Source organism: Trachemys scripta, chromosome 7 (genome assembly GCF_013100865.1).
Source record: "Trachemys scripta elegans isolate TJP31775 chromosome 7, CAS_Tse_1.0, whole genome shotgun sequence".
NCBI lineage: Eukaryota > Metazoa > Chordata > Testudines > Emydidae > Trachemys > Trachemys scripta.
In genome coordinates, this window is record NC_048304.1 from 33,174,046 (window position 1) to 33,201,224 (window position 27,179).

The 27,179-nt window shown below is 48.5% G+C and overlaps 1 protein-coding gene across 1 annotated transcript in view; it reads left to right on the forward strand.

Annotated features, from left to right (window-relative positions):
• The window catches only part of C7H11orf80 (chromosome 7 C11orf80 homolog), a 60,610-nt gene that overhangs the window by 10,443 nt on the left and 22,988 nt on the right, over positions 1–27,179 (forward strand). The window contains exons 2-7 of the mRNA XM_034777038.1: positions 6,323–6,464; positions 6,550–6,603; positions 8,697–8,806; positions 10,048–10,131; positions 11,376–11,431; positions 12,549–12,620. Coding sequence (XP_034632929.1) covers positions 6,323–6,464; positions 6,550–6,603; positions 8,697–8,806; positions 10,048–10,131; positions 11,376–11,431; positions 12,549–12,620 — 518 coding nt within the window. The remainder of the gene's footprint in view (positions 1–6,322; positions 6,465–6,549; positions 6,604–8,696; positions 8,807–10,047; positions 10,132–11,375; positions 11,432–12,548; positions 12,621–27,179) is intronic.

The following is a 27,179-nucleotide window of genomic DNA, read 5'->3' on the forward strand; positions in this document are numbered from 1 at the left end:
GTATAGCCATTTAGTGAGAACGAGAGAGAGAGTCCTTATCTCCAAAGAGTTTACAGTCTAGAAGAACAACAGATAGGAGCGGAAACAAGCATCAAGTGTGAACTTGCCCACGGTCAGTGGCAGATCTGGGGTAACATAAGAACAATCATACTGGGTCAGACCAACGATCCATCTAGCCCAGTATCCTGTCTTCCGACAATGGCCAATCCAGGTGCCCCAGAGGGAATGAACAGAACAGGTAATCATCAATTGATCCATCCCCTGTTGCCCATTCCCATCTTCTGGCAAACAGAGGTTAGAGACACCATCCCTGCCCTTCCTGGCTAATAGCCATTGATGGAACTATCCTCCATGAACTTATCTAGTTCTTTTTTTTAACTCTGTTATAATGTTGGCATTCACAGCATCCTCTGGCAAAGAGTTCCACAGACTGACTGTGCATTGTGTGAAGAAATACTTCCTTTTGTTTGTTTTAAACTTGCTGCCTATTAATTTCATTTGGTGACCCCTAGTTCTTGTGTTATGTGATGGAGTAAATAACACTTCCTTATTTACTTTCTCCACGCCAGTCATGATTGTATAGATCTCAATCATATCCCCCTTTAGTCGTCTCTTTCCCAGCTGAAATGTCCCAGTATTATTAATCTCTCCTCATACGGAAGCTATTCCATACCCCTAATAATTTTTGTTGCCCCTTTTCTGAACCTTTTCCAATTCCAATATATCTTTTTTGAGATGGGGCAACCACATCTGCACACAGTATTCAAGATGTGGGCATACCATGGATTTATATAGAGGAAATATGATATTTTCTGTCTTATGTATCCCTTTCGTAAGGATTTCAAACATTCTGTTCACTTTTTTGACTGCCGCTGCACATTGAGTGGATGTTTTCAGAGAACTATCCACAGTGACTCCAAGATCTCTTTCTTAAGTGCTAACAGCTAATTTAGACCCCATCATTTTATATGTATAGTTGGGATTATGTTTTCCAATGTGCATTACTTTGCATTTATCAACATTGAATTTCATCTGCCATTTTGTTGCCCAGTCACCCAGTTTTGAGAGATCCTTTTATAGCTCTTCGCAGTCTGCCTGGGACTGAACTATCTTGAGTAGTTTTGTATCATCTGCAAATTTTGCCACCTCACTGTTTATCCCTTTTTCCAGATCGTTTATGAATATGTTGAATAGGACTGGTCCCAGTACAGACCCTTGGGGGACACCACTATTTACCTCTCTCCATTCTGAAAACTGACTATTTATTCCTATCCTTTGTTTCCTATCTTTAACCAGTTACCAATTCATGAGAGGACCTTCCCTCTTATCCCATGACAGCTTACTTTGCTTAAGAGCCTTTCGTGAGGGACCTTGTCACAGGCTTTCTGAAAATCTAAGTACACTATATCCACTGGATCCCCCTTGTCCACATGCTTGTTGATCCCCTCAAAGAATTCTAGTAGATTGGTGAGGCATGATTTCCCTTTACAAATGTTGACTCTTCCCCAACAAATTATGTTAATCTATGTGTCTGACAGTTTTGTTCTTTACTATAGTTTCAACCAGTTTGCCTGGTACTGAAGTGAGGCTTACTGTCCTGTAATTACCAGGATCACCTCTGGAGCATTTTTAAAAATTGGCCTCACATTAGCTGTCCTCCAGTCATTTGGTACAGAAGCTGATTTAAATGATAGGTTACAGACTACTATTAGTAGTTCTGCAATTTCACATTGGAGTTCCTTCAGAACTTTTGGGTGAATTCCATCTGATCCTGATGACTTATTACTGTTTAGTTTATCAATTTGTTCCAAAACCTCCTCTAATGACATCTCAATCTGGGACAGTTCCTCAGATTTGTCACCTAAAAAGAATGGTTCAGGTTTGGGAATCTCCCTCACAACCTCAGCCATGAAGACCGATGCAAATAATTCATTTAGTTTCTTCACAATGGCCTTATCATCCTTGAGTGCTCCTTTAGCATCTCGATCGTCCAGTGGCCCCACTGGTTGATTAGCAAGCTTCCTGCTTCTGATGTACCCCTTCTGATATAATCCCGGTGTCCTAAGTCTTAGGCCTGTGCCTGAGCCACTGGTCCATGCTTCTTTCCTTAAATAAAGAGCCTGTAGTTTTCTTTCCCTGGTGCTCTTGTAAGTTATGAGCCTCAGAAATGCAGAATCATGAAAGTGAGGTGTAAGTTTCCTGCATTAATAGCTGTGTGTGCACATGTGCGTGTGTGTTCACGCTGCATGGACCTTTGCAGGTGGAGAGGTAGGGATGATGTTCTTTCATGGACAATCCAGGGCTTTAGCAAGTATCTGCAACCTAAGAGGTACTGCTGTGCAGGCTAGCAGTGTCATACGGAGTTGGATGCATATAGCAGAGGGGGTGCCTCTGCAGCTAGGAAAAGTGTTCAGTAAATAGCACGCTGGTTTAGGTCTGGATTCTGTTCCTGATTTAGCTGTGGATGCCATATGCGACCTTTGTGCCTTGCTTCCTTCTCTGTAAAATGGAGAGGATATCTTCTTGCCTCCCAAGGGTGGGGGAAGATCAATTCCATTAATGGTTGAGATACTATAATGAGGAGGGCTGTAGCAATAGGCTGCTAGTGCTGTGTTCTCTCTCCTAGGGTCTACAGATCTGTGTGTCATCAGCCTGGGGATACACGTACGTTGCACTGACTCAGCGTGTGTGTGTGCTCATGCCTCAAGCAGCAACTGAGCAACTGCTCAGAGCCGGCTGAGCTAGTTCCAGGGAGTCTCTGCTTTTGTGACTGAGGGCAGGTCTTCACTACGGGGGGGGGGGGGTGTGTGTGTGTGTCGATTTAAGATAAGCAGATTCAGCTACGCGAATAGCATAGCTGAATTTGACGTATCGCAGCCGACTTACCCCGCTGTAGGGACGGCGGCAAAATCGACCTCTGCGGCTTCCCGTCGACGGTGCTTACTCCCACCTCCGCTGGTGGAGTAAGAGCGTCGAATCGGGGATCGATTGTCGTGTCCCAATGGGACGCGATAAATCGATCCCCGAGAGGTCAATTTCTACCCGCCGATTCAGGCAGGTAGTGTAGACCTAGCCTGAGCATCTGGGTCTGATCACTGTGGTGTCTATATGCACATGGCCACAGTTTAGTAAATGCCCATCCTGAGGTCTCTAATGAGAGCCAAGGAAACAGCTGCTGTCTGTCTTCCTCCTTTCTGAGCAGGGGGAGATCCCTTTCTGAGTTCCCAGCCCTTCTCCCTAAGTAAGGCCTACAAGATGTCAACAGGTCAGTGGTTGTAAAGCTGCTTCCCTACCTCTCTGCAAGGATTCACACCTGTCCATATTCCTTTCTCTGGGTCCATTGACCTCAGTAGGAATGTTGTCCCGGGATTGGAAATCTAAGAGGTTGTTGGAGGGGAAAAGAGAGGCCCAGTGGGAGTAGAGGAGGTTATGAAACTGTGGCCTCATAGAGGTAACCAGCAGAGCTTGAGCCAAGGATAGGCAGCACCGGCTCTTCCTGATGAGGTGGGTCAGAGGAAGGTTATTATAGTTACTGAGATCACATGAACTCTGCCATAGTGTTACCCCAGCTGAGATGGACTCCTTCCTCCCACCACAGCTCACCAAACTCCAGGCCTTCAGCTCTGAAACCCTGCGTGGCCCCCCACAACTCAAACCCTACATCCTTCCATGTTCAAAGGCTCAAGAACTGGCCCTTCCAGGCTGAGCCAGTTGCCAAGGGGTTAATACGGCAGATCTAGTCGAATCAAGGTGGGTGTTTTGCAACCTCCTGCTGGCTGTGGCATCTTCCCGAAGAGGGAGATTGTTTGTGACACTGGCAGAGGGGGACCTGCCATGAGAGATCTTAATCCACTTTCCATCCTGCTGCAGGGGATTATGCAGCAGCAGAGTCTGGGGTAGGGGAAGAGAGGAGACTTCTACCCAATAAGCTTGGCCTGTATTTTCCTCCCCAGCTGCCTCTTGTGTGACAGAGAACTTTTGTTTGTTAATAAGGACTTTCTCCCTTTCCCAGCCCTGTGTGGATTGATGTGGATTTTCCAGTCCATCTACAGGATTATGGGCATGCAGCATTGGTCTGTAATGCCACAGGCAGTGCGTGGCTCAGTCCCTGCCCCAAGGGGTTTACAACCCTACATGTGGCGCTAGCATCAAAGGGGAACAGGAGATGTTTGTGAAGGAATAAGGTGTTGAAAGTCAATAGTAGGAGGCAGCATGGCCCTCTGGCTAGGACACAGAGAAACTGGCAACCAGGACTCCTGGCTTCTAGGCCAGGCTCTGGGTGGGGAGTGGGGTCTAGTGGGCTAGAGCAGGGGAAGCTGGGAGTTGGATTCCTGGGTTCTATCCCAGTTCTGGGAAGGGAGTAGGATCTAGTGGTCATAGGGGAAGGCTGGGAGTCAGGACTCCTTGGTTCTATTCCCAGCTCTGTCACTGACCTTGGGCAAGTTCATTCCCCTCTTGTTGTCACTGTTTCCCCTCTCACCCTGTGTCTATTTAGACTGAGCTCTTGGAGGCTTGGCCTGTAGACTGCTCCACACATACGTTTATTGTATCAGTATAATTATTTTGGTCAGGGATGGGCTTTTGTTACAGTATAGTTATACTAGGACAGCCCCCTACTGCAATGCAATTATATTGGGATAAAGGTGCTTTATCTCGTTATAGCTTATTCCCCTTGTGAGCTATCTTGGTATAAACACATTTACCCTGGCTGGCTGCATCCAAACTAGGCAGGTTGTAATGCTTTACCCAGACCAAGAGAGTTAAAGCAGGGCAACTTTTGTGTGGATGCAGGACCTTAGTGTGTGTTTGTACAGTGCCTAGCACAACTGGGCTCTGCTTTCCACTGGGGCCTGGAGATGCTAGTGAGACAAATAGCAATGGTCACTCAACTCCTCATGGATCAGAGGAACGAAGAGCCTGTCTTACAAGTGGAAACTTAAGAGTTAGTCTTGTCTAGCCTGGCAAAACAAAGGCCGAGAGGGGATCTGATTGCTCTCTCTCTCTGAATACATTGCGGGGAGGGGCCCAGGGAGGGAGAAGAGCTGCTGAAGCTCAAGGACACCATTAGCACAAGAACAAATGGAGATAAACTGGCCAGGAATCAATGTCGGCTGGAAAAGAGGTGGTTTCCAACCGGCAGAGGATTGAGGGTCTGGACAGGGTCGGCTCCAGGCACCAGCTGAGCAAGCTCGTGCTTGGGGCGGCAGATTCTACGGTGCAGCATTCCGCCCAATCCTAGGGCGGCACAGCCGCTTTTTGTTGTTGTTGTTGTTGTTTTTTGTGGGGTTTTTTTTGTTTATCTTTTTGTTTTGTTTTGTTTGCTGATCCTGCCGCCCTGTAGGGGGCGGTGGCGCGGAGGAGGGGAGCGCCCTGCTGGGAGCGGGCTGCGCACTCCGTCTGCCCCAGCCAGTGCCAGGTCTGTAGCAAGCCCGGCAGGGCAGCCCGCATTGTTCCCTCCCCACCGACTGGAGCGGTGCAGTGGTTGGGGCCACGTGGCAAGCGCCCCGCTGAAGCCCTGGCTGCCCCCCTTCTCTCTCTCCCCCCACTCCCTCCCGCCCGATAGCCGGGGCACGTCTGCAGCGCAGGGAGTCCCCCTGCACCCTGGCTCCGGCTGCCCCACAGTTTTTTTTTTTTTTTGCTTTGCCGTTCTGGCCGCCCCGATTTTTGGGGGGGGCGGGGGGGCGGCAAAAAAGCCAGAGCCGGCCCCGGGTCTGGAACAGCTTTCTAACAGGAGGATTGGGCCAATCACTCAGTTTTAACATGGATTCTGGAACAGAGTTGCCTGCAATGGCAGGGGACTGGCCTCAGTAACCCAGGAGCTCCCTACTGTTATGTTTCTGGCATACACACAGGGAAGTTAGTCACAACCATAAATACTGTTGCTGGAACATTGCATCACACTATGCTATTTTTTTGAGTTCAGAATGATAACAGACATGATCCCAAATGCAGGGACAGAAAAAGCAGGCTGCAGCCTAATACAGAGAGGCACAACTCACCCCATCTTGCTGCAGTCTTGCTTGTATCAGAACTGACTCAGGCTGCACTAGGCCCAGATCATATGCTTTCCTACAGAGTCCCTTGTCTGGAAGCAAGACCAGGAGCCCCCCTAAAAGTTTAAAGTGATAGATCACAATTTTAACACAGTTTTCAATACACCACATCTGCTAGCCCTGTGTCCAGCAGCTCTGACTCTGGCATCTCTTTGGGCGTTTTGGCTTTGCCACTTTTCAGAGATGAGCTGCACTTCTCCGGGGTCAGTTCCTGCTCTTGTGCTTTCCCAGAGGGGCCAATCTCTTTCTCACGGTTCCTACCATTTCAGATTTTAGAATATCTCATAATTTGCCTTGAGAGTGAGGAAGAAAGGCAGCTGAAAGGATTAGCCCTGGAAGGGATAGTGCTGGTTTCCTTTGATCTCAGTGATTCTACGCATGGCGCAAGCCAGCTCCGGTGCACGACCACTAGTGAGTAGAGTGAAACATAATGAGGATTCTGCTGTCTGTGTTGTTCCTTTGGGTTTAACACCTGCCTTGTATTTTCTTCCTACAGTTGCTGCAGCAGGGAATTTTTGCTCTAAAATCCTCAATGAGCAGATCTGGAAAGGTAAAAACAAAACAAAACCCTCAAATCTGTCTCCATAGACCCTTGGCAAATCCTGGGGAAGCTGTTCTAATGGCTGATCCTCCTCTCTGTTAAAATATGTTCCTTCTTTGTACTCTGAGTTCTGCTGACTGCAACTCCCAGCCATTGGATCTTGTCTGGCTAAATCAAGAGCCCTCAGTGGGAATTAACCCCTTCCTTGCTGGTGAAATCATGGCTTTCCACACTCAATGGGAGCATTACAGAAGGGACAATGGGACTGCCAGACTGGATCAGACCAAGGTTCTTTTGGTTTTATGTCTCTGCGGCCCCCCACCACATGCTTCAGGGTATGGTGAGGAACCACAAAATGGGCTGTTCTGGAGTCACCTGTACATAGGGGAAAGTTTAATCACCTAGAACAGTGGTCTCCAAAGTTGGGTGCGCAAGAGGATCCTTTGGGGTGCATGGCAGGAGGAGTGTCGCCGGAGCAGCGCCGCTTCGGCAGTTCAGGCGGGAGTCCAAGCGGCTTTTTTCTTTTTCCTTTTTTTGGCTTGGGGCAGCAAAAATGGTAGAGCCAACCCTGCGGCGTGGCAGGGGTTGCGTGCTCAAAATTTTTTTATTGATAGGGGTGCGCGATCAAAAAAGTTTGGAGACCACTGACCTAGAACACTGGTTCTCAACTGCTCAGGGCCCATTTGTAAAACTTTGAGGCCTGTCATGCCCCCCCCATGCCCCCCCCAAGATGCCCTCACTGGCAACTGGGCAGGAGGGGCAGTGAGCTGAGACACCCCCCCCCCAAAAAACAAATACTGCCTCGCCACAGCCCATGAGGGAAAGAGGGTATGGGGAATTTGGGGGCCTGGAGGTGAAATGGGGAAGCCTAAGGGTGTAGTGAGGAAGAAGTTGGGGTTTTTGGGGAGCCTGGGCATAGAATACAAGGGTAAAGGGATAGGGAATTTGGTGACAGAAGAGGCTGGGGGTGCATTGGGGGAAGATCTGGGGGCCTGGAGTCCAGAATGAGTGATATGACAGATGAGGATTTGCCCTGCTGTGCGAAAGAGGTACATCAGAGGCTCTGAGTTGAGGGGCAGAACAGGGAGTAAGAAAGATGGGGTGTAGCCCGAATGCAGGGTGGGAGTTCATAGTGGGGCTGGTGCTTACCAGAGAACAGGACATCAGCCACTCCCTCCCAGCTTCTGACGCACAGGGCTGGCTGGACTTGGCTTCCTCCTCTGGGCTTTGTAACCTCCAGGGTCACAGCGCTGCTCAGGTTTGGCCTGCCCCCCCATCTGGCTGGCTCAAATTTGTGTGAATGGCATTGCAATCTAGCACCTGGGATCGCAGCACAACTCACTTAAATTTGGCCCGGCCAGTTGGCCCCCCCATCATCATGACGGAGGAGTGGCTGGGCCAACCTGAGCGGCGTGATGATCCTGTGCATCAATTCGCAATGCCCAGCTTGAGGAGCTGAGCCCAGCTAGCCCCGCAACTCTTCGATGTATTCTGGTGACCCAATTTTGTGTCGTGACCCATGGATTGAGAAACCCTGCTTTAGAGTTTGGCTTGTGCCCGGAAGCTAAAGCGTCTCTATTCCCAATTTATTTGCAGTGAGATCTTGATGTTCATAGGGCACAAGATTGGGCATCAGGACACCTGGGTTCTATTACCAACCTGCGGTGTGACCCTGGGCAAGTCTGTTCCCTCTCTGTGTCCCCACCCACCATGTGTCAAGTTAGCTTGCAAGCTTTTCCAGGCAAGGACTATCTGCCCCTGTGTGTCTGTGGCACTCCCAGTACAATCGGGCTCCACTGGGCTAGGTGCTGCACAGACACCTAGTGAGAGACAGGCCCTGTCCCAAAGAGCTCATAGGCTGAACAGACACAGGGTGTGAGGGGAAACAGAAGCACTGAGGGGGCAAGGACTTGCCCAAGGTCACACAGGAAGACAGTGACAGCTGGGAATAGAACCCAGGCGTCTTGGCTCGTGCCCTGCTCACTAAAGCACCACTCTGCCTCTATGGGAGCCAGTGCTTTTAATTGGTTTCGGTAGCATGAAGCTTCAGATTGAACTAGTTCGTTCTGGCACATGTGACCCAGAATCTCTCCCTTGTGCAGAAATGGACGGGATGCTGGCTGAGTTCTCTGTGCCCTGGACCAGGCCTTGGCCGGCAGGTGGATGTAGCCACGAACCCCTGGATTCTACCGCATTCCAGCTGGCCTTCGAGGTTTGACTTTCCTGCTCACTTGGTCATACTTCTCAAAGTCACTTCCAAGTATCACGTGGCATCCAACTTGAGGCCTGACCTTGCCAGGTGCTGAGCGCCTCCTGGGAGATGCCGAATACCCTTGGCTTGACTCTAGTGGAAGCTGATAGCATGCCACACCCTGCAGGATTGGACCCCCAGAGATTAAAGACAAGCCAAGTATTTGTATTAAGGTAACACCTACAGACCCCAACCAAGATCGAGGTCCCCATCAGGCTGGGCACCACACACACAGACCCCAACAATCTCAGTTGAGATTATCTTCAGGGCCCGGAGTAATGGGCCGCCGATCTCAGTTGGGCCCTCAAAGTGTTACCATAGTACAAATAACATCTTTCCTGAAGCAAATAATCACTTTCTAGCAGAGGTAATCTCAGGCTGATGACTGTGTGTGACAATGGAGCTAGGATGGGGACTGGGACCCCCACAATACACCCCACAACCAAACTCTCCAAAGTCGCAAGGCGCCGGAGTGCAGCTGTTCTGGAATCTAGGCCATTTATTTAGGTCCCTAAATATAAATAGAGCGGACTGATTTCTTGTGGCATTTGGCGCTTGCAGCCCCTGCTGTCATTGGTGGGAGTTGTGGGTGCACACAAATCAGGCCATGAGTACCCGACTTCAGGCACCCATCTGAGAGCACTGACCCATATGTATGTGACTCTTTCTAGCACAGCCTCGGCTGCTCTTGAAGACACCGAATTCAAGACTAAGGGCCAGATTCTAGTTCCTGATCCAGCCTCTTTATACCATTTAGGTGGACGGATTCTGGCCATAACTCTGTCAGCATAAACCAAGCCATCAACATGCCAGCCAACCCTGGCATCGGGGGCAGGCTAGAGACACCATGGATCTGATTGGCAGTATGCTGACACGCCACTGGCATATGTTAGATCTATCTGTCTCTTGGTGGCTCTAACTGATGCTGGGGCTGGGCTGGCTCTGGATCATGGAGCTGATTATGGTTCCCTGACTCAGTGCTGGCCTGGTTCCACAGAGTTCAGACACAGGGAGAATTGAGCCCTATTATTAGTTAGGAAGTTTATTTTGCCCGCCAATGATGACGTCTCTCTTATTTCGGTTCTCCCATGAGGTGATCCCGTTTCTGTCCCTAGCGGTTTTGCAGCGACCTTGCAAGCAGCAGTCAAAGCCATGGCTGTATTTTAGGGCATGGAAAATCAGCTTCTTTATTTTATTCTCAGCTCCACGAAAGGCCTGGGGTTCTGATGATGGACTGTCTGGCAGTAAAACAGTTCATACACAAGATCAGCTTGGTGCACCCAAAGGTAACGCCACCTGGTTTGCAATGACACTAAGGCCCCTTTGCGCTGCCCTGGGAGGAAATATTCCCCTGAAAGTCTCCTCTGAGCAAAGGGCTCCCCTGACTGGCATGAGGGCTCACCTTCAGCCCAACCTCCCGGAGTAGTGGGGATGTGGCTGGACCACATTGTACAATGGGTATTCCAGGAAGCAGAGCAGCCCTGGGGTTATTCTTAACTTCCGGGGGCCGGGTTGCACAGCCCCAGAGTACAGGTAGCACAGCTGGGATTTAAAGCTCCCTTTTCCCCGCCCAACAATCAGGGCCTGTTTTAATTACTTCTTGCAGCATACATGTAATCCCTGGGCCAATTTACATTCCCTGGCACAGCTCCATCAGCTCCCACACAGTTACTCCCACAGAACTTGCCCCAGTGCCTATCTATTGGGCAACACCCCTTTGGCTTTGTCATTTCAGCTGGTTTAATTGTTGTTCATTACTCTGTCGGGATGAATCCTCCTACAAGCTCTTGTATTATAGCCCATCATTATCCCCTTCCATGGTGTTACCTTTTCCCAGACAACAGTACCCCAGCTTATCCACTGGGTCTCTGCGCTAGACTCCTCTCTTTTGCACAGGTGTCTACGCCAGTTTTTGTGACTGGCACCGCCCTGACTTGGGCTCTCCTTCCCTCAAACACAGATCTCTTGCCCTTCCCTAGATGGGCTGGCAGCAGCAGGAATTGAATCCTGTACTTTGTGATTTGCAAGCAGGAACTGAACCACTGCTTCTTGAGCTGAAGGATCCAGTTCCTAGTGCCAAAAGGCTGTAGCAGACTCATAAACCTCTCTACGAGGCCTGGCTGCGAGAAGGCAACGGGAAGTGGGGGATACGCGATAGGCTGCCTGGCCCTGCTTGGAGCTGGTCTAAGACATGCAGGGTTCCACATGCCCACACAGGGCAGCAAGTGTGCCTAAGGAATGCTTTTGCTCCCCTGTGTAGGCAGCTCATATTGCTGAAGCCCACACAGCTAGGGAGCGCCCAACCTTGTCTATGCTTAGCATGTCAGTCAGGTGAGTGGGCAGAGCAATAGGCAGCACAACAGGGGTCCTAATCTCAGTCAGAGTCTGTGTGGTGCCCAGCACGATGGTGGCCCTGATCTCAGTTGCAGTCTGTGCAGAGGCCAACCCGGAGTGGGTCCCAGTCTCGGCTGGGATCTGTGTAGTGCCCAGCATGAGGTCCTGACTCTCCTGATACCTTGTTGATTTGCAGATCAGATTCCATTACTGTGTGAATGTGAATGGCGCTGTGTCTGCGGAGACGTACTGGTGAGTAAGCGAGTGATTGGAATGCCCGTGTGACAGGTCGCGTATCTACGAGATGGGGCTACCTGGGCACTTCACACAGGCCAGCACTCGTAGGAACATCGGCGTTGCCAGACTGGATCAGACCTTAGGTCCATCTGGCCTACTATCCTAGCTCTAACAGTGCCCAACACCCAATGCTTCCGAGGAAAATCTATCTATAGCGACTGCGTGTGGGCAGGACAAGCAAGGCAATGTTTGGAGGAAGATGCAAGAACACCACAGTAAGCACATGTGAGAAAATCTGCCCCCAAACAGCTGGGCCATGTCTACACTACAGGGACTATAATGGTATAACTACATCACTATAGCTATGCTGGCATAGCCCCGTAGTGTAGACAAAGCCTACACCCATGGAAGGGTTTTCCATTGCTATAGGAACATCACCTCCCAGAGCAATGGTAGCTAGGTGATGTAGCTATGTTGACCTACATTTTAAGTATAAGCTAGGCCTAGTCTCACCCTGATCTCTAATAGTTAGAGATTGGCTTAAGCCCTGAGCGGGGAGGTTTAAGTATCCCTGCCAAAATTATTGTCCTTCTTCAAGTCTTTGTCCATGTGTATCCTGCTCATGGTGCATATGTGTCTCACCTGCATGAATGCACCATGAGTGGGGTCCACATGGACTAAGGATCTGGGAAAACGACAGTTTTGTAATGCAAGCAAACATTCTTTCTCACTTACAATGCGTACTTGGTATATTCTTGATATCATTATAAGCATCTAATCCCTGTTTGATTTGTGCTCAGTTCTTAGCCGCAACACCATCCCGTGGCAGTAAATCCCATAGGCTGATCACACGTTGTGTGAAAAAGGATTTCCTTTTATTGGTTTTGAATCTCCCACCTTTCACTCTCACCAAATGTCCCCTTGTCCCTGCATCAGGAGACAGAGAGAACAGAAGCTCCTATTCTCCCTTTTCTAGACCAGCCATTATAATAGAATTGTCTCATCTTTGTCTCCTTTCTAAGATAAGGATCGGAGGAGCTGAGTGAGTTGCCTTATTTTAAAATGGTTTGGTGATACTTAAAAGTGATGCTTACTGGGTTGAAATCCTGTCTTGTTAATTTCTGCTCTCTAGTGGAGAGAAGAGAGAGAGTACATGTGTACTGAATGGAATAAAGCTCCTTACTGACCAGAGACACTATATAAGGTAAGAGATGACTTGATCACAGCCATAAGTACCACCCTGGGGAGATGATTTCTGATAGCAGACCTCACAGACAAAGGCAGAACAAGTTCCTATGGTTGGAAGCTGAAGCTGGATAAATTCAGATTAGAAATGAATGCACATTTTTAACAGTGAGGGGAATTAACCATTGGGACTGACCTAGGGACTGAGTGGATTCTTCATCAAGACTGGACATCTTTCTAAAAGCTCTGCTGTAGCTCAGCCACCAGACCTGGGCTGGATGCATAAATCACTGGGTGGGTTTCTGTTACCCAGGACATGCAGGAGGCACTATCAGAACAGTCCCTTCTGGCCTTCAAACCTCTGAGTCTTTCAAATTGTGCAAGTGCTGTGTTACGTCGATTGACATACTAGTTATTGACTGGACTCTGCCTCAATCTTGATTCGGGGCTCTCAGTACTGCCATGATATCAATAATGGGTAAATGATAATATCTCTAGTGTCGTCATCCTACTAGTTCTACCTTTGTCCAGAGAGTCTTCCTGGAAAAACAGGTTAGACAGTTATTATTACAGTAGCACTTAGAGGTCCCAGCCGAGTTGGAGACGCCCATCATGCTGGGTGCTGCACAGATCCTTACTGAGATTGGGGCCCCTGTCATGCCTGGCACTGCACATGCACATAGAGCTCACAGTATGTGAGAAGAAGCAGAGGGCAGAGATGGGAAGGGACTTGCCCATGGTCATACAGCAGGCAGTGCCTGAGCTAGAAATAGACCCCAGGTGTGCTGAGTCTCAGTTCAGTGTCCTCACCACTAGACCACACTGCCTCAGATGAGACCTGAATTTCTAATGTGAAGATACAGACAAGCAAGAAGCATTATTCCTTCTGGATTTAGACTGTGAACTCTTTGGGGCATGGACCATCTCTCTTGTGTGTTTATACAGCACCTAGCACAACGCTGTCCTGGTCCATGATGGGGGTTCCTAGGTGCTATAGTAATACAAATTAATAATAAATAATAATAATAATAAAGTATACCTTAGAGAGAAGCAAAGCCTCCAGAAAGGGAACAAAGCTGTGCTCTTTTCCACTGGCCTCTGTCTGGGTGCACAGTGGAGGGGAGCTGCTGTTACCATACAGATGGCCTTGCTGTGTGGTGAATTCTCCATCACTTGGAGTCTTTAAATCCATAGTGGGCATCTCTGTATATGATACTCTGTAGCTCTGCTGCAAGTGATGGCCCATGGGATGCAGGGGATCAGCCTTGATTATTGAATGGGCCCCCTCTTGCCTTTAAAATCAATGAGTTTCCACCATGGGCAGAATTTGGCAAAGAGAGGGTTAAATTAACAAGTAAACCAGCAACACCACAGGGCATGAGCCTGAGCCCTGGCTGGAAGTTAGAGAGCTGGGTGCTTTAATCCCCTAAGCACAAAACCTCATAGATGCCCAGGTTACCTCACTGAAAAAGTACTGGGTTCGAAAGCACTGGGAACAGAGGAATGTTAGTCGTTTTTTGAGTGATTGCTCATGTGCATTATGCTCAAGGTACACGTGCGTCCTGAGCAAAGTGGCTGGAAATTTTTTCCCTCGGTGGTACCCGTTAGCACCCTCTGCAGCCACATACTTATAGCACTAGTATAAAGCACCCAGATGATCCCATGTCCCCTCAGTTCCTTCTTACTGCCCGTGACGGTTTCTGGAACTGCTATCCTTGCTTTGGCAAGCTCTCTCAGTGGTCTTCTTTTCTTGTATCTGTACATAGTTGTAGTCAGTTTTAGTGAAGTTCTGTAACTTTGTGTCTTAGCAGAGTTTTTGTCTGTTCCCCGGTGTCGTGGCATGCCTTTAAGCCCTGCGTCTCCTGTAAAAAGGCTATGCCCCTTAGTGACATGCACTCAAGCTGCCTGAAGTGCCTGGGAGAAGCTCACTTTGGGGACTGTTGCCAGATCTGCAGAGACTTTAAGCCTTGCACAAAGAAGGACCAGGAGGCCAAACTGAAGTTTTTGTTCATGGAGGCAGCGCTGAGACCTCCATCTGAGCCAGACTAGTCAGACTCAGCACTGAGTGCCTCGGTGTAGGTAAGGAGTGCTCCTCCTACCGTACTAGAGTCCGAGCTCCGATCACCATCCCCAGTGCCTAGGAAAAGGCACAAGAAACAGTCAGCCGAGAAGGAACAATCCCCGTCGCCAAAGATGGCCAGACATGGGGATCAGAGTAGAGTGGAACCTAACCAGGGCACTCTTCTATCTTGGTACCGCAGAAGTCGGCACCGTTAATTCCAGCACTACGCAGGCACCATTGAGTCCGGTACCGGATGAGCCATCTACATCTGCAGCACAGTGCGGTACCAACGCTATCTCGGTACCAACCACGCTGGAGGCATTGGCCGCTGCCAGAGACCTTCTCTCGCTGTCAGTACCAGTATCACCAACAGTACAAGAGTTGGTGTTATCAGTGCCAGCAGTCAGAAAGGAAGCCATTGGTTCCGGTCATTGTTTGGGTCCATGCCTTTGGGTGCCATCAAAAGGGAAGCTGGCTATGCTTGCTTCAGTGTGGACATCTCCACCTCAACAGCAGTCTCTGCCACTGGTGGGAACTGCACCACCATGGTCACTGGACAAAGATTCATCGTCATTTGTGTCAGAGGTGGAGTCTCACTCCTCCTGTCCGAGGAGTTGTTCCGCTACTCCCCCAGGCATTTCTACCCTTCCATGGACATGAGCAGAGGAGTAACATCTAGTGCATAACCAAGAGGTCGCTGGGGAACTACACCAGTCCTATGGCCCTTTTGGAACATGTGGGGGTTTCCCCCAGTTTCCAGGGCTCCTATTCAGTGGCCTTGGAAAGGGGGGTGGCATCATCCCATCAGCCAGCACCCAGCCTGGACTCTGGAACTGAGCCCAGTCTTGTACTACAAGACCCGGCACAGCAAGATTCTACAGAGGCAGAAAGGGAGGAATAGCTTCCACAGCCAATGCTGGCCTCCACCTCCTCCCCTGATGAGGCAGTCTCAGGAGGGGGCATCACCTCTCCCTCCCCCTGATGACTATAAAGCTCATCAAAAGTTGCTAAAGAGGGTGGCCTTAAATCTGGGCATACATGTGGAGGTAGTGAAAGTGTCCTCACATAGCCTACTTGATATTTTAGCTGCTGTGGGCCCTTCAAAAGCAGGGCCGGCTCCAGGGTTTTGGCCACCCCAAGCAGCCAAAAAAAAAAAAAAAAAAAGCCGCGATCGCGATCTGCGGCAGCAATTCGGTGAGAGGTCCTTCGCTCCCAGCGGGAGTGAGGGACCGTCTGCTGAATTGCTGCCGAATAGCTGGACATGCCACCCCTCTCCAGAGTGGCTGCCCTAAGCACCTGCTTGCCAGGCTGGTGCCTGGAGCTGGCCCTGTTCAAAAGTAGCCTTGCCTCTCAACGAGGCCATTATGGACCCTGTGAAGACCTTATGGCAGCCCCTCACATCCCTTCCCTCCACATCTAAAAGGGCCGAACCCTGTTCCTGCCCAGGGTTATGAGTTCCTGTATGCCCATTGCCCCCCATCCCCGAATCCCCATGGTATCTGCTGACAATGAGAGAGAAAGACAGAGTCAGCAGGGTACAACCCCAAAATCAATGGATTTGGTAGGAAAATTTATTCTGCTGCGGGGTTACAACACAAACTTGCAAACCAGGAGGTGCTGCTGGGCAGGTTTGATTTTAACATGTGGGACTCCATGCAGAAGTTCAAAGACTTGCTCCCTCAAGAGGTTAGGTAAGAGTTCTCTTCGCTGGTGGATGAAGGAAAATCAGTGGCGAGGATCTTGTTGCAAGCTGCTTTGGATGTGGCTGACTCAGCAGCCAGGTTCATGACTTTGGCAGTGGCCATGTGCAGAAGTTCGTGGCTGCAGTCCTCAGGACTCCTGCAGGAAGTCCAGCAAACCCTTCAGAACCTACATTTTAAAGGAGCTTTGCTCTTTTCAGAACAGACTGATGCGAAGTTTCATGTGTTATAAGACTCCAGGGTATCCCTTAAGTTGGTTGGATTGTACACACCAGTGCCTTCAAGGAAGCACTACAGGCTTCAACAGCCATCCAGTACTCTGCCCTGGCTGCCCGTCAGGATTTTCAGAGGAAAAGAAGCAGGGGTTAGATATAGCCACTATCCCCTTCTACCTTGATGTCAATGCCTGCCTCTCCCAGACATCCAGGGGTTCTAAGCAGGTGTTTTGACAGAATGCTCGAGGACACCTTACCAGTTCCCGTGATGCCAGACCCTGTTTCTCCTTTGTTTACAAACTGTCTTTCCCACTTCTTCAGCGCATGGTCCTGTATCACCATGGACCTTTGGGTGTTGAGCACAGTGACTGTGGGATAAACCCTCCAGTTTATTTCTACTCTTCCTTCCCACCCTCCCTCTCCGTCTCTCTTCAGGGACCCCTCTCAGTAAGAACTTCTGGCCCAGGAGGTTCAATCTCTCCTTCAGGTGGAAGTTGTGGAAAAGGTTCCACAGAATTTAAGAGGAAAGGAGTTCTACTCCCATTATTTCCTAATCCTAAAAGCCAAGGGAGGTCTCAGACAAATTTTAGACCTGCATCAACAACAGCTCAACAACTATCTCAAGAGAATAAAGTTCCACATGGTCACCCTGGCATCCATTATCCCTTCCCTGGATCCTGGGGATTGGTACGCTGCCCTTGATTTAAGAGATGCCTACAGTAGAACCTCAGAGTTACGAACACCCTGGGAATGGAGGTTGTTCATAAGTCTGAAATATTTGTAACTGTGTACAAAATGTTATGGTTCTTTCAAAAGTTTACAACTGAACATTGACTTAATACAGCTTTGAAACTTTACTATGCAGAAGAAAAATGCTGCTTTCCCTTTTTTTTTTTTTTTTTTAGTAGTTTACATTTAACACAGTACCATACTGTATTTGCTTTTTTTGTCTCTGCTGCTCCCTGACTGTGTACTTCTGGTTCCAAATGAGGTGTGTGGTTGACTGGTCAGTTCATAACTTCGGTGTTTGTAACTCTGAGGTTCTGCTATATTTTCATAATTCAATATACCAAGGACACAAAACGTTCCTCAGATGCGTAGTGAAACACTCGCACTATCTATTCACGGTCATCCCATTCAGCCTGTCTGCAGCTCTGCAGGTGTTCACAAAATGTCTGGCAGTAGTAGCAACCTTCCTGATGAAGTTAGGGGTGCAAGTCTACCCTTATCTAGATGAATGGCTGGTCAAGAGTTGGTCCAGGGTCGGTCAAGGGCTCAGGTAGTGTCCAACATTTGACTTGTCCAGTTGACTTCAAGGCCCTAGGCCTTCTGAGAAATATCGAGAAAACTACCCTCACTCTGGCACAGAGGATAGAGTTCATTGGGGTGCTGTTCAACTCTACTCAGGCCAGAGCTTACCTTCTAGAGGGATGTTTCAAGTCAATCAGATCCCTGATAATGCACCTCAAGGGTCAAGGAGCGTAGGGCCCCAGCATAGCTAGGGATGGCCCTGGGTAAAACTTTTTAAAATCGGGAATAAAACTTTCCCTTTGTCTGTTGTTCTCTGGAGAAGGAAACATGGAGCAGCAATGCTATAAGCATGAATGCTGTGTAAGGCTTGAACCAGGTATAAAAATTCATGCTAACCCCAGATGCTTTTGTTTGCTTGTAACCTTTAAGCTAACCCCCAAGAAAGCTATTTTGGGTGCTTAATTTTTGGAATTGCTCTTTTAAAATCTAGCAAAAGGCTAAGTTCCAGATGTATTTTCTTCCTTTTTGTTTTTAATATAATTTACCTTTTTTAAGAATAGAATTGGATTTTTGGTGTCCTAAGAGGTTTGTGCATGTTGTTTGATTAGCTGGTAGCAACAACTAATTTCCTTTGTTTTCTTTCTCAGCTCTTCCCGGGGTGGGATGGGGGTGGTGAAAGGGCTTGAGGGAACCCCACAGGGAGAAATTCCCAAGTGCGCCTTCCTGGGTCCAAGGGGTTTTTTTGCATTTGGGTGGTGGTAGCATTTACCAAGCCAAGGTCAGAGAAAAGCTGTAGCCTTGGGAGTTTAATACACGTCTGGAGTGGCAAGTATTAATTTTTAAAATGCTTGCAGGCTCCCACCTTCTGTACTCGAAGTGACAGAGTGGGGATTCAGTTTTCACATGGTGGCAGAGTGGTGGGATCATTTTGAACCAGAAGCACAGACCTCAGGATTTGAAAAGGACACATTTTTCCTTTTGGCTGCTTGAAAGCCAGGGAGTTTTTTTTCTTTGTTTTCTTTGCTGCCTGAGGGGGAACAGGCATGCCAAAGGATTAGCCTTCAAAGCCAGGGAGTCCAACAAGCAGTTTATATATTTTTTTAAATATTTTCTAGCTTCATGGCAACAAAATAGTTAGACTAGAGTAGGGCAGCCTGTGCATGAGGTTGAGGTCAGGCACGGAAACTCTAGAGCGACTAGTCTTCCCAAAGTGGCATGCCATGGAGAAGACAGAGCTAGATCAAGCCCAGACATCCAGCTCCATGACAGAAATGAAGGGAGGGGATGGGGGACCGGGAACTTCCCAGGAGAGAAGGGCCAGCCCTCCCCCGACCAAGATCCAGGTGCCAACCTGGAAGAATGGCTTTAACCAAGACCGAGTTCTGACTGTGGAAGACAGGGATTTCTTCCTACAGATGATGCGCTTGGAAGTGGAGGACAAAAGAGAGGCGAAGCGCTTGGAGTTGGAAGCGGAGGAGAGGAGACAGGCGAAGTGCTTGGAGGCAGAAGCGGAAAGAGAGGCGAAGTGCTTGGAGGCGGAAATGCAGGCGAAGCGCTTGGGGGCGGAGTTAGAGCTGAGGCACTTACAGCTGGAAAGGGCTAAGCTAGGTCCACCAGGTAACCCTAACAGTCCTCCAGGTACCGCTTCCCTTTCCAAGAAATTCCCCACATACAAGTAGGCGATGATACAGAGGCCTTCTTAGAAAATTTCGAAAGGGCTTGCCTTGGGTACAACACCCCTATAGATCAGTATGGAGCTGAGGCCGCAACTCAGTAGACCCTTAGCAGAGGTGGCAGCTGAAATGCCTAAAGAAGAACATGAATGAATACAACCTTTTTAAACAAAAGGCCAGAATTAGAATGGGGCTAACACCCAAGCATGCCCTTCGGCAGTTCAGAGCCCTAAGGTGGAAGCCAGACGTGGCATTTTCCTGACGCCTACCACACTGTAAAAAATTGGGATGCCTGGATATCAGGAGCAAGTGTTAAATCTCTGGAAGATCTGTCTTTCCTAATGCAAATGGAGCAGTTCTTAGAGGGTGTTCCTGAGGAAATAGAAAGGTACATCCTAGATGGAAAATCCAAAACTGTAATAGAGGTGTGGGAGATCGGAAGCAAATGGATGGAGGTGGCGGAGAAGAAGAAAGCTAGTAGCAGTTGGTGCAGATACCAGAAGGGGCAACCCGAGATGACACCCCACCATCGGGGTCAGCCCAAAACCCCACCTTGCAAGGAGGAGCCCTCCACACAGCCAGGGAGACCCCAGATGCCCTCTCATCCCACCACCCCACTCTCCAACCACCCACAGTCAGCTGGGCGATGCTTTAAATGTAACAAGCTGGGGCATGTGAAGGCCAACTGCCCCAAGAGCATCAGCCAACTACGGCTCATCACCCCAGAGTCCCACCAAGAGCCTTCAGGCCCAAATGTCTCGCAAATACCCCCAGAACCGAGGGAAACTGTGAGTGTGGGTGGGAGGAAGATTACTGCGTGGAGAGACACTGGAGCACAGGTGTCAGGTATCCACCAATCCCTGGTAGACTCCAAATTCATCGACCCAGAGGCCCAAGTGACGGCACCACCCTTTAAGGCCAACTCTTTTAACTTGCCTACAGCCAGGTTGCCTGTCCAGTACAAGGGCTGGTCAGGAATATGGACTTTTGCAGTCTATGATGATTATCCCCTTCCCATGCGGCTGGGAGAAGACTTAGCCAACCATGTGAGGCTAACAAAAAGGGTGGGGATGGTCACCCGCAGCCAGGCTAAACAGGCCTCTACACCTAACTCCATTCCTGAACCTCCTACAGGAACCCAGCCAGAGGTGGTGGAACGAGACTCCAGACAAGAGTCTATGGCAGCAGTTGTAAATCCAGTTCCTGGAACCCAGCCAGAACCAGCCCAAGGATCGGAACCTGTGGAGCAGTCAGTACTAGAGCCCGTGCTTGCAACCCCACCAGAGTCAGGGGAGCCAGCACCAAAGGACGCCACAGAGCCTGCACCTGTAGCAGCGGCTAGACCGGCGCAAGAGGCTCAACTGGAGCCTGAAATACATCCTAGTGCACCAGCGGAGAGCGGTTCACAGTCAAGGGAAACAACTCCATCACCTGCAACACTTCCAGTGGGACCAAGCCCAAGTCCACAACCCAGCAAAGAAGTAATGTCTCCAGCATCAAGGGAACAGTTCCAGGCAGAGCAGGAAGTGGATGAGAGACTCAAGGGAGCTTGGACGATGGCACGGAGTGACCCACCGCCTCTCAGCTCTTCTAACAGGTCCAGGTTTGTTATAGAAGGAGAACTTTATACAAGGAGACTCTTTCTGGTGGGCACAAGGAGAAATGACATCCTCAGAGACAGTTGGTAGTTCCAGCTAAGTATAGGGAAAAGCTCTTGAGCTTAACCCATGATCATCCTAGTGGCCATGCTGGGGTGAAAAGGACCAAGGACCGTTTGGGGAAGTCATTCCACTGGGAGGGGATGGGCAAGGACGTTTCTACCTATGTCCGGTCTTGTGAGGTGTGCCAGAGGGTGGGAAAGCCCCAAGACCAGGTCAAGGCCCCTCTCCAGCCACTCCCCATCATTGAGGTTCCATTTCAGTGTGTAGCTGTGGATATTCTGCATCCTTTCCCTAAGAAGACACCCAGAAGAAAGCTGTACATACTGACTTTCATGGATTTTGCCACCCGATGACTGGAAGCAGTAGCTGTAAGCAACACCAGTGCTAAAAGCATGATCCAGGCATTGACAGACGTTTTTGCCAGGGTAGGTTGGCCCTCAGACATCCTTACAGATTCAGGAACTAACTTCTTGGCAGGGACCGTGAAACATCTTTGGGAAGTTCATGGGGTAAACCACTTGGTTGCCACCCCTTACCACCATCAAACAAATGGCCTAATGGAAAAGTTTAATGGGACTTTGGGGGCCATGATACGTAAATTTGTGAATGAGCACTCCAGTGATTGGGACTTAGTGTTGCAGCAGTTGCTCTTTGCCTACAGGGCTATACCACATCCCAGTTTGGGGTTTTCACCCTTTGAACTCGTTTATGGCCATGAAGTTAAGGGGCCATTACAGTTGGTGAAGCAGCAATAGGAGGGGGTTACATCTTCTCCAGGAACTAACATTTTGGACTTTGTAACCAACCTGCAAAACATCCTCCAAGACTCTTTAGCCCTTGCTCGAGAAAACCTACAGGATGCTCAACAAGAGCAAAAGGCCTGGTATGATAAATATGCCAGAAAGTATTCTTTCAGAATAGGTGACCAAGTCATGGTCCTAAAAGTGCTCCAGGCCAAAAAGATGGAAGCGTCGTGGGAGGGGCCATTTATGGTCAGAGAGTGCCTGGGAGCTGTTAATTATCTCAGAGCATTCCCAGACTCTACCCTAAAACCTAAAATATACCATGTTAATTCTCTAAAGCCCTTTTGTTCCCGAGAATTCAAGAGTCTCCAGTTTACAGCCCAGGAAAGAGATGACGCTGAGTGTCCAGAAGGAGTCTACTATGACGGAAAAAGCAACAGTGGCGTGGAAGAGGTAAGCCTTTCCATGACCCTTGGATGTAAGCAGCGACAGCAAATCCAGGAGCTGTGCACCAGCTTCATGCCAATATTTTCAGCCACCCCAGGATGGACAGAACGGGTGTACCACTCCATTGACACAGGTGATGCTCGCCCAATTAGAGCCCAACCCTACCAGATGGCTCCTCAAGCCAAAATTGCAATAGAAAGGGAAATCAAGGACATGTTACAGATGGGTGTAATCGGCCCCTCTGAGAGTGCATGGGCCTCTCCAGTGGTTCTGGTTCCCAAACCAGACGGGGAAATCCACTTTTGTGTGGACTACCGTAAACTAAATGCTGTAACTTGCCCAGAAAACTATCCAATGCCACACACAGATGAGCTATTGGAGAAACTGGGATGTGCCCAGTTCATCTCCACCTTAGACTTAACCAAGGGGTACTGGCAAGTGCCACTAGATGACCCAGCCAAGAACAGGTCAGCCTTCATCACCCGTGTATGCTGTATGAATTTAATGTGCTCCCTTTTGGACTGCGAAATGCACCTGCCACCTTCCAGAGATTGGTAGATAACCTTCTGGTTGGATTTGGGGAATCTGCAGTCTCCTACCTTGACGATGTGGCTATATTCTCAGATTCATGGGCAGAACACCTGGAACACCTCCAAGCTGTCTTCCAGTGCATAAGGGAGGCAGGATTAACGGTTAAGGCCAAAAACTGTCAAATAGGCCTAAACAGGGTAACATACCTTGGATACCAGGTGGGTCAAGGTACTATCAATCCCCTACAGGCTAAGGTAAATGCTATCGAAAATTGGCCTGTCCCTAAGTCAAAGAAGCAGGTCCAATCCTTCTTGGGCTTGGTCAGAAATTACCGACGATTTGTACCACACTATAGCCAAATTGCCACCCCACTGACAGACCTGACCAGGAAAAAACAACCAAATACAATTCAATGGACTAAGAAGTGTTAGAAAGCATTTAACCAGCTTAAGGTGATCCTTACATCTGACCCTGTACTGAAGGTCCTGGACTTCAACCAACCGTTCGTCGTAACCACAGATGCATCCGGGCGTGGTGTGGGAGCAGTTTTAATGCAAGAAGGACCAGATCAACAATTCCATCCTGTCGTGTTTCTCAGCAAAAAAAGTTCTGAGAGGGAAAACCACTGGTCAGTCTCAGAAAAGAGAATGTTACGCCATTGTGTATGCTCTGGAGAAGCTACACCCATATATTTGGGGACGGCGGTTCCACCTGCAGACTGACCATGCTGCACTGAAGTGGCTTCACACAGTCAAAGAGACTAACAAAAAACTTCTTCGGTGGAGTTTAGCTCTTCAAGACTTTGATTTTAAAATACAACACATTTCAGGAGCCTCTAATAAAGTGGCTGATGCACTCTCCCAGGAAGGTTTCCCAGAATCAGCCGGGTAAAAATATCCCTGCATTCTAAGTCATTGTAGTCCTTGAAATGTAAAAAGTACTGTTTAGTTCTTCATGTAATTATTAGTAAAATTAAAGGTGCACGTATCTTATTAACTCTGTTTCCTAAACCTCCAGGAAGAAATCCCAGCCGGTGTGGACCCGACCTGAACCAGGCTGGCCAGCACCGTCTGTGATTTGGGGGGCATGTGATAAATGAAGTGGGGCGGGGGAGCTCCCTTTGATGGACACCCAGCCAGCCAGTTAGCTGTAAAATCCCTCTTGGTATCTGTTCTCTACTTGCTTTACCTGTAAAGAGTTAAAAAGTCCCCCAGGTAAAGGAAAAGAAAAAGTGGGCACTTGACCAAAAGAGCCAATGGGAAGGAAAAACTTTTTAAAATTGGGAAAGAAAGTTTCCCTTTGTTTGTTGTTCTCTGGAGAAGGAGACACGGAGCAGCAATGCTATAAGCAGGAATGCTGTGTAAGGCTTGAACCAGGTATAAAAATTCATCTTCCATACCTAGAAGAAATCATTGGACAGGGCATGTTTAAATAGATGCGATTAGGTTTATTTTTGTTCATTTTTTAAGGCTTGTGGACTCCTCTGTGCTAACCCGAGATGCTTTTGTTTGCTTGTAACCTTTAAGCTAAACCTTAAGAAAGCTATTTTGGGTGCTTAATTTTTGGAATTGCTCTTTTAAAATCTAGCAAAAGCCTAAGTTCCAGATGTATTTTCTTCCTTTTTGTTTTTAATAAAATTTACCTTTTTTTAAGAACAGAATTGGATTTTTGGTGTCCTAAGAGGTTTGTGCATGTTGTTTGATTAGTTGGTAACAACAGCTAATTTCCTTTGTTTTCTTTCTCAGCTCTTCCCCAGAGGGGGGGCGGGGGTGAAAGGGCTTGAGGATACCCCACAGGGAGAAATTCCCAAGTGCGCCTTCCTGTCCAAGGGGTTTTTTTGCATTTGGGTGGTGGTAGCATTTACCAAGCCAAGGTCAGAGAAAAGCTGTAGCCTTGGGAGTTTAATACAAGCCTGGAGTGGCAAATATTAATTTTTAAAATGCTTGCGGGCTCCCACCTTCTGTACTCAAAGTGACAGAGTGGGGATTCAGCCTTGACACCTCTCAACCATCAATGACAGTTTGGTCTTAGAGGCATCAGCACTAGGGTAGTGAGCTCACCTGGGGCCCCTCAGAACTCAAGGCCTTTGATCTCCAGAGGAACTTTCAGTCCACATCAATGTCAGGGAACTCAGAGTGGTTCGCCTAGCATGTCAGGCCTTCCTGCCCCACATTATGGGCAGAAACTTGTTTGTTCTCACGGACAACACTGTAACCATGTTTTATCTCAACAGGCAAGAAGGAGCTTGCTCTTCCCTTCTTTGTCAAGAAGTGACTCAGCTATGGGGAGTTTTGCATAGCCCACTCAATCAACCTCGAGGCCTATTACCTTCCAGGAACACAAAACAAGCTGGCAGATCACCTCAGCAGGTCTTTTTCCAGTCACCACGAGTGGTCCCTTCGCCCGGATGTGGCGAGAGATGTTTTCTGGCATTGTGGGACTCCCCAGATAAACCTATTTGCAACTAGGTACAACAGGAAGTATCACCAATTCTGGTCCCTCCCAGGCCACAGACCAGGTTCTATCATGGATGCCTTTCTGCTACCATGCATGGGACATCTTTACTACACTTTCCCCCCTATCCCTCTTGTGCACAGAGTACTGCTAAAGATCAAATGGGACCAGGCTCTTGTTCTGATAGCCCCAGCAAGGCCCTGCCAGCACTGGTTCTTGTAGGCCTCTCAATGTCAACTCCAATCCTGCTTCTTTTACACCCGGACCTGATCTCTCAGAACTACGGTTGGCTGCTCCACCCAAATCTGAGCTCCTTTCAACTAACAGCTTGGAAGCTCCATGTCTAAATCCCAGAGAGCAGACTTGCTCAGAGCAAGTTTGTCAGGTTCTGTAATAGAAACCCCTCCACCAGGGCTACTTACCTTTCAACGTGGAAGTGGTTTTCTCTCTGGGCGTTCCAACGCGGAGTCTCACCCACGCAGTCATCCTTACAAGAAATACTTGAATACCGATTGCACCTGAAACAAGAAAACTTAGCAATCCTCTATCAAGGTTCACCTTGCAGTAATATCACTTTCCACCCTTGAGTGGATAACCGATCCTTTTTTCCAATAACATGTATATCCGATTCTTCAAAGGCATAGAAAGATTATACTCTCAAGTAAGAGAGCCCATTCCTCCCTGAGAACTGAACTTTAGTCTATTCAAAGCTTATGGGACCACCATTTGAACCTTTGGCAACATGCTCCTTATTATACCTCGCCTGGAAAGTAGTTTTTTTAGTGGCTATCACATTGGCCAGAAGGGTCTCGGAGCTCCATGCCCTCATATCAGAGCTTCCATACACAGTCTTCTTTAAAGATAAGGTGCATTTATGTCTTCACCCCACTGTCCTCCCAAAAGTGTTTTTGCAATTCATAGCAATCTACCTATCTGTCTTTTACCCAAAGCCATATGCAAATAGGAATGAACAATGCCTTAATTCATTGGATGTTAGACGAGCCCTAGCTTTCTACATAGACAGGATTAAACCATTCTGAAAGTCCACCTAACTGTTCGTAACTGTATCTGACAGGGTGAAGGGTCTCCCAATCTCTTCACAGACAATTTTGTCATGTACATTATCACTTCATGTAGTTGTACACCTCTACCTCAATATAACGCTGTCCTCGGGAGCCAAAAAATCTTACCGTGTTATAGGTGAAACCGCATTATATCGAACTTGCTTTGATCCACCAGAGTGCGCAGCCCCCCTCCCCCCCCCCGGAGCACTGCTTTACCGCATTATATCCAAATTTGTGTTATATCGGGTCGTGTTATATCGGGGTAGAGGTGTACTTGTTACAATCAAGCAGGTGTTTTGCCACCGGCTAACCTGACTGCTCATTCCGCAAGGTCGCAAGCATCCTCAGCAGCATTTCTAGCGCAGATCCCTATTAAGGACATTAGTAAAGCAGTGACCTGGTTATTGGTGCACACCTTTTCCTTCCATTACACCGTCACTCAACAGTCCAGAGATTATCCCAAATTTGGTCGAGCTGTTCTGCAGTCAAAGTGTTGATGACCTATTCAACTGCTTGGGGGTCACCTAGAGTGGAATACATATGTGAAATCACTGGAAGAAGGAAAAACGGTTACTAACCTTCTGTAACTGTTGTTCTTTGAGATATGTTGCACATGTCCATTCCATGACCTGCCCTCCTACCACTCTACCTCAGAGTTTTCTGGAAAGAAGAACAGGAGTACTTGTGGCACCTTAGAGACTAACAAATTTATTAGAGCATAAGCTTTCGTGGAGAAGAAGTGAGCTGTAGTCCACGAAAGCTTATGCTCTAATAAAT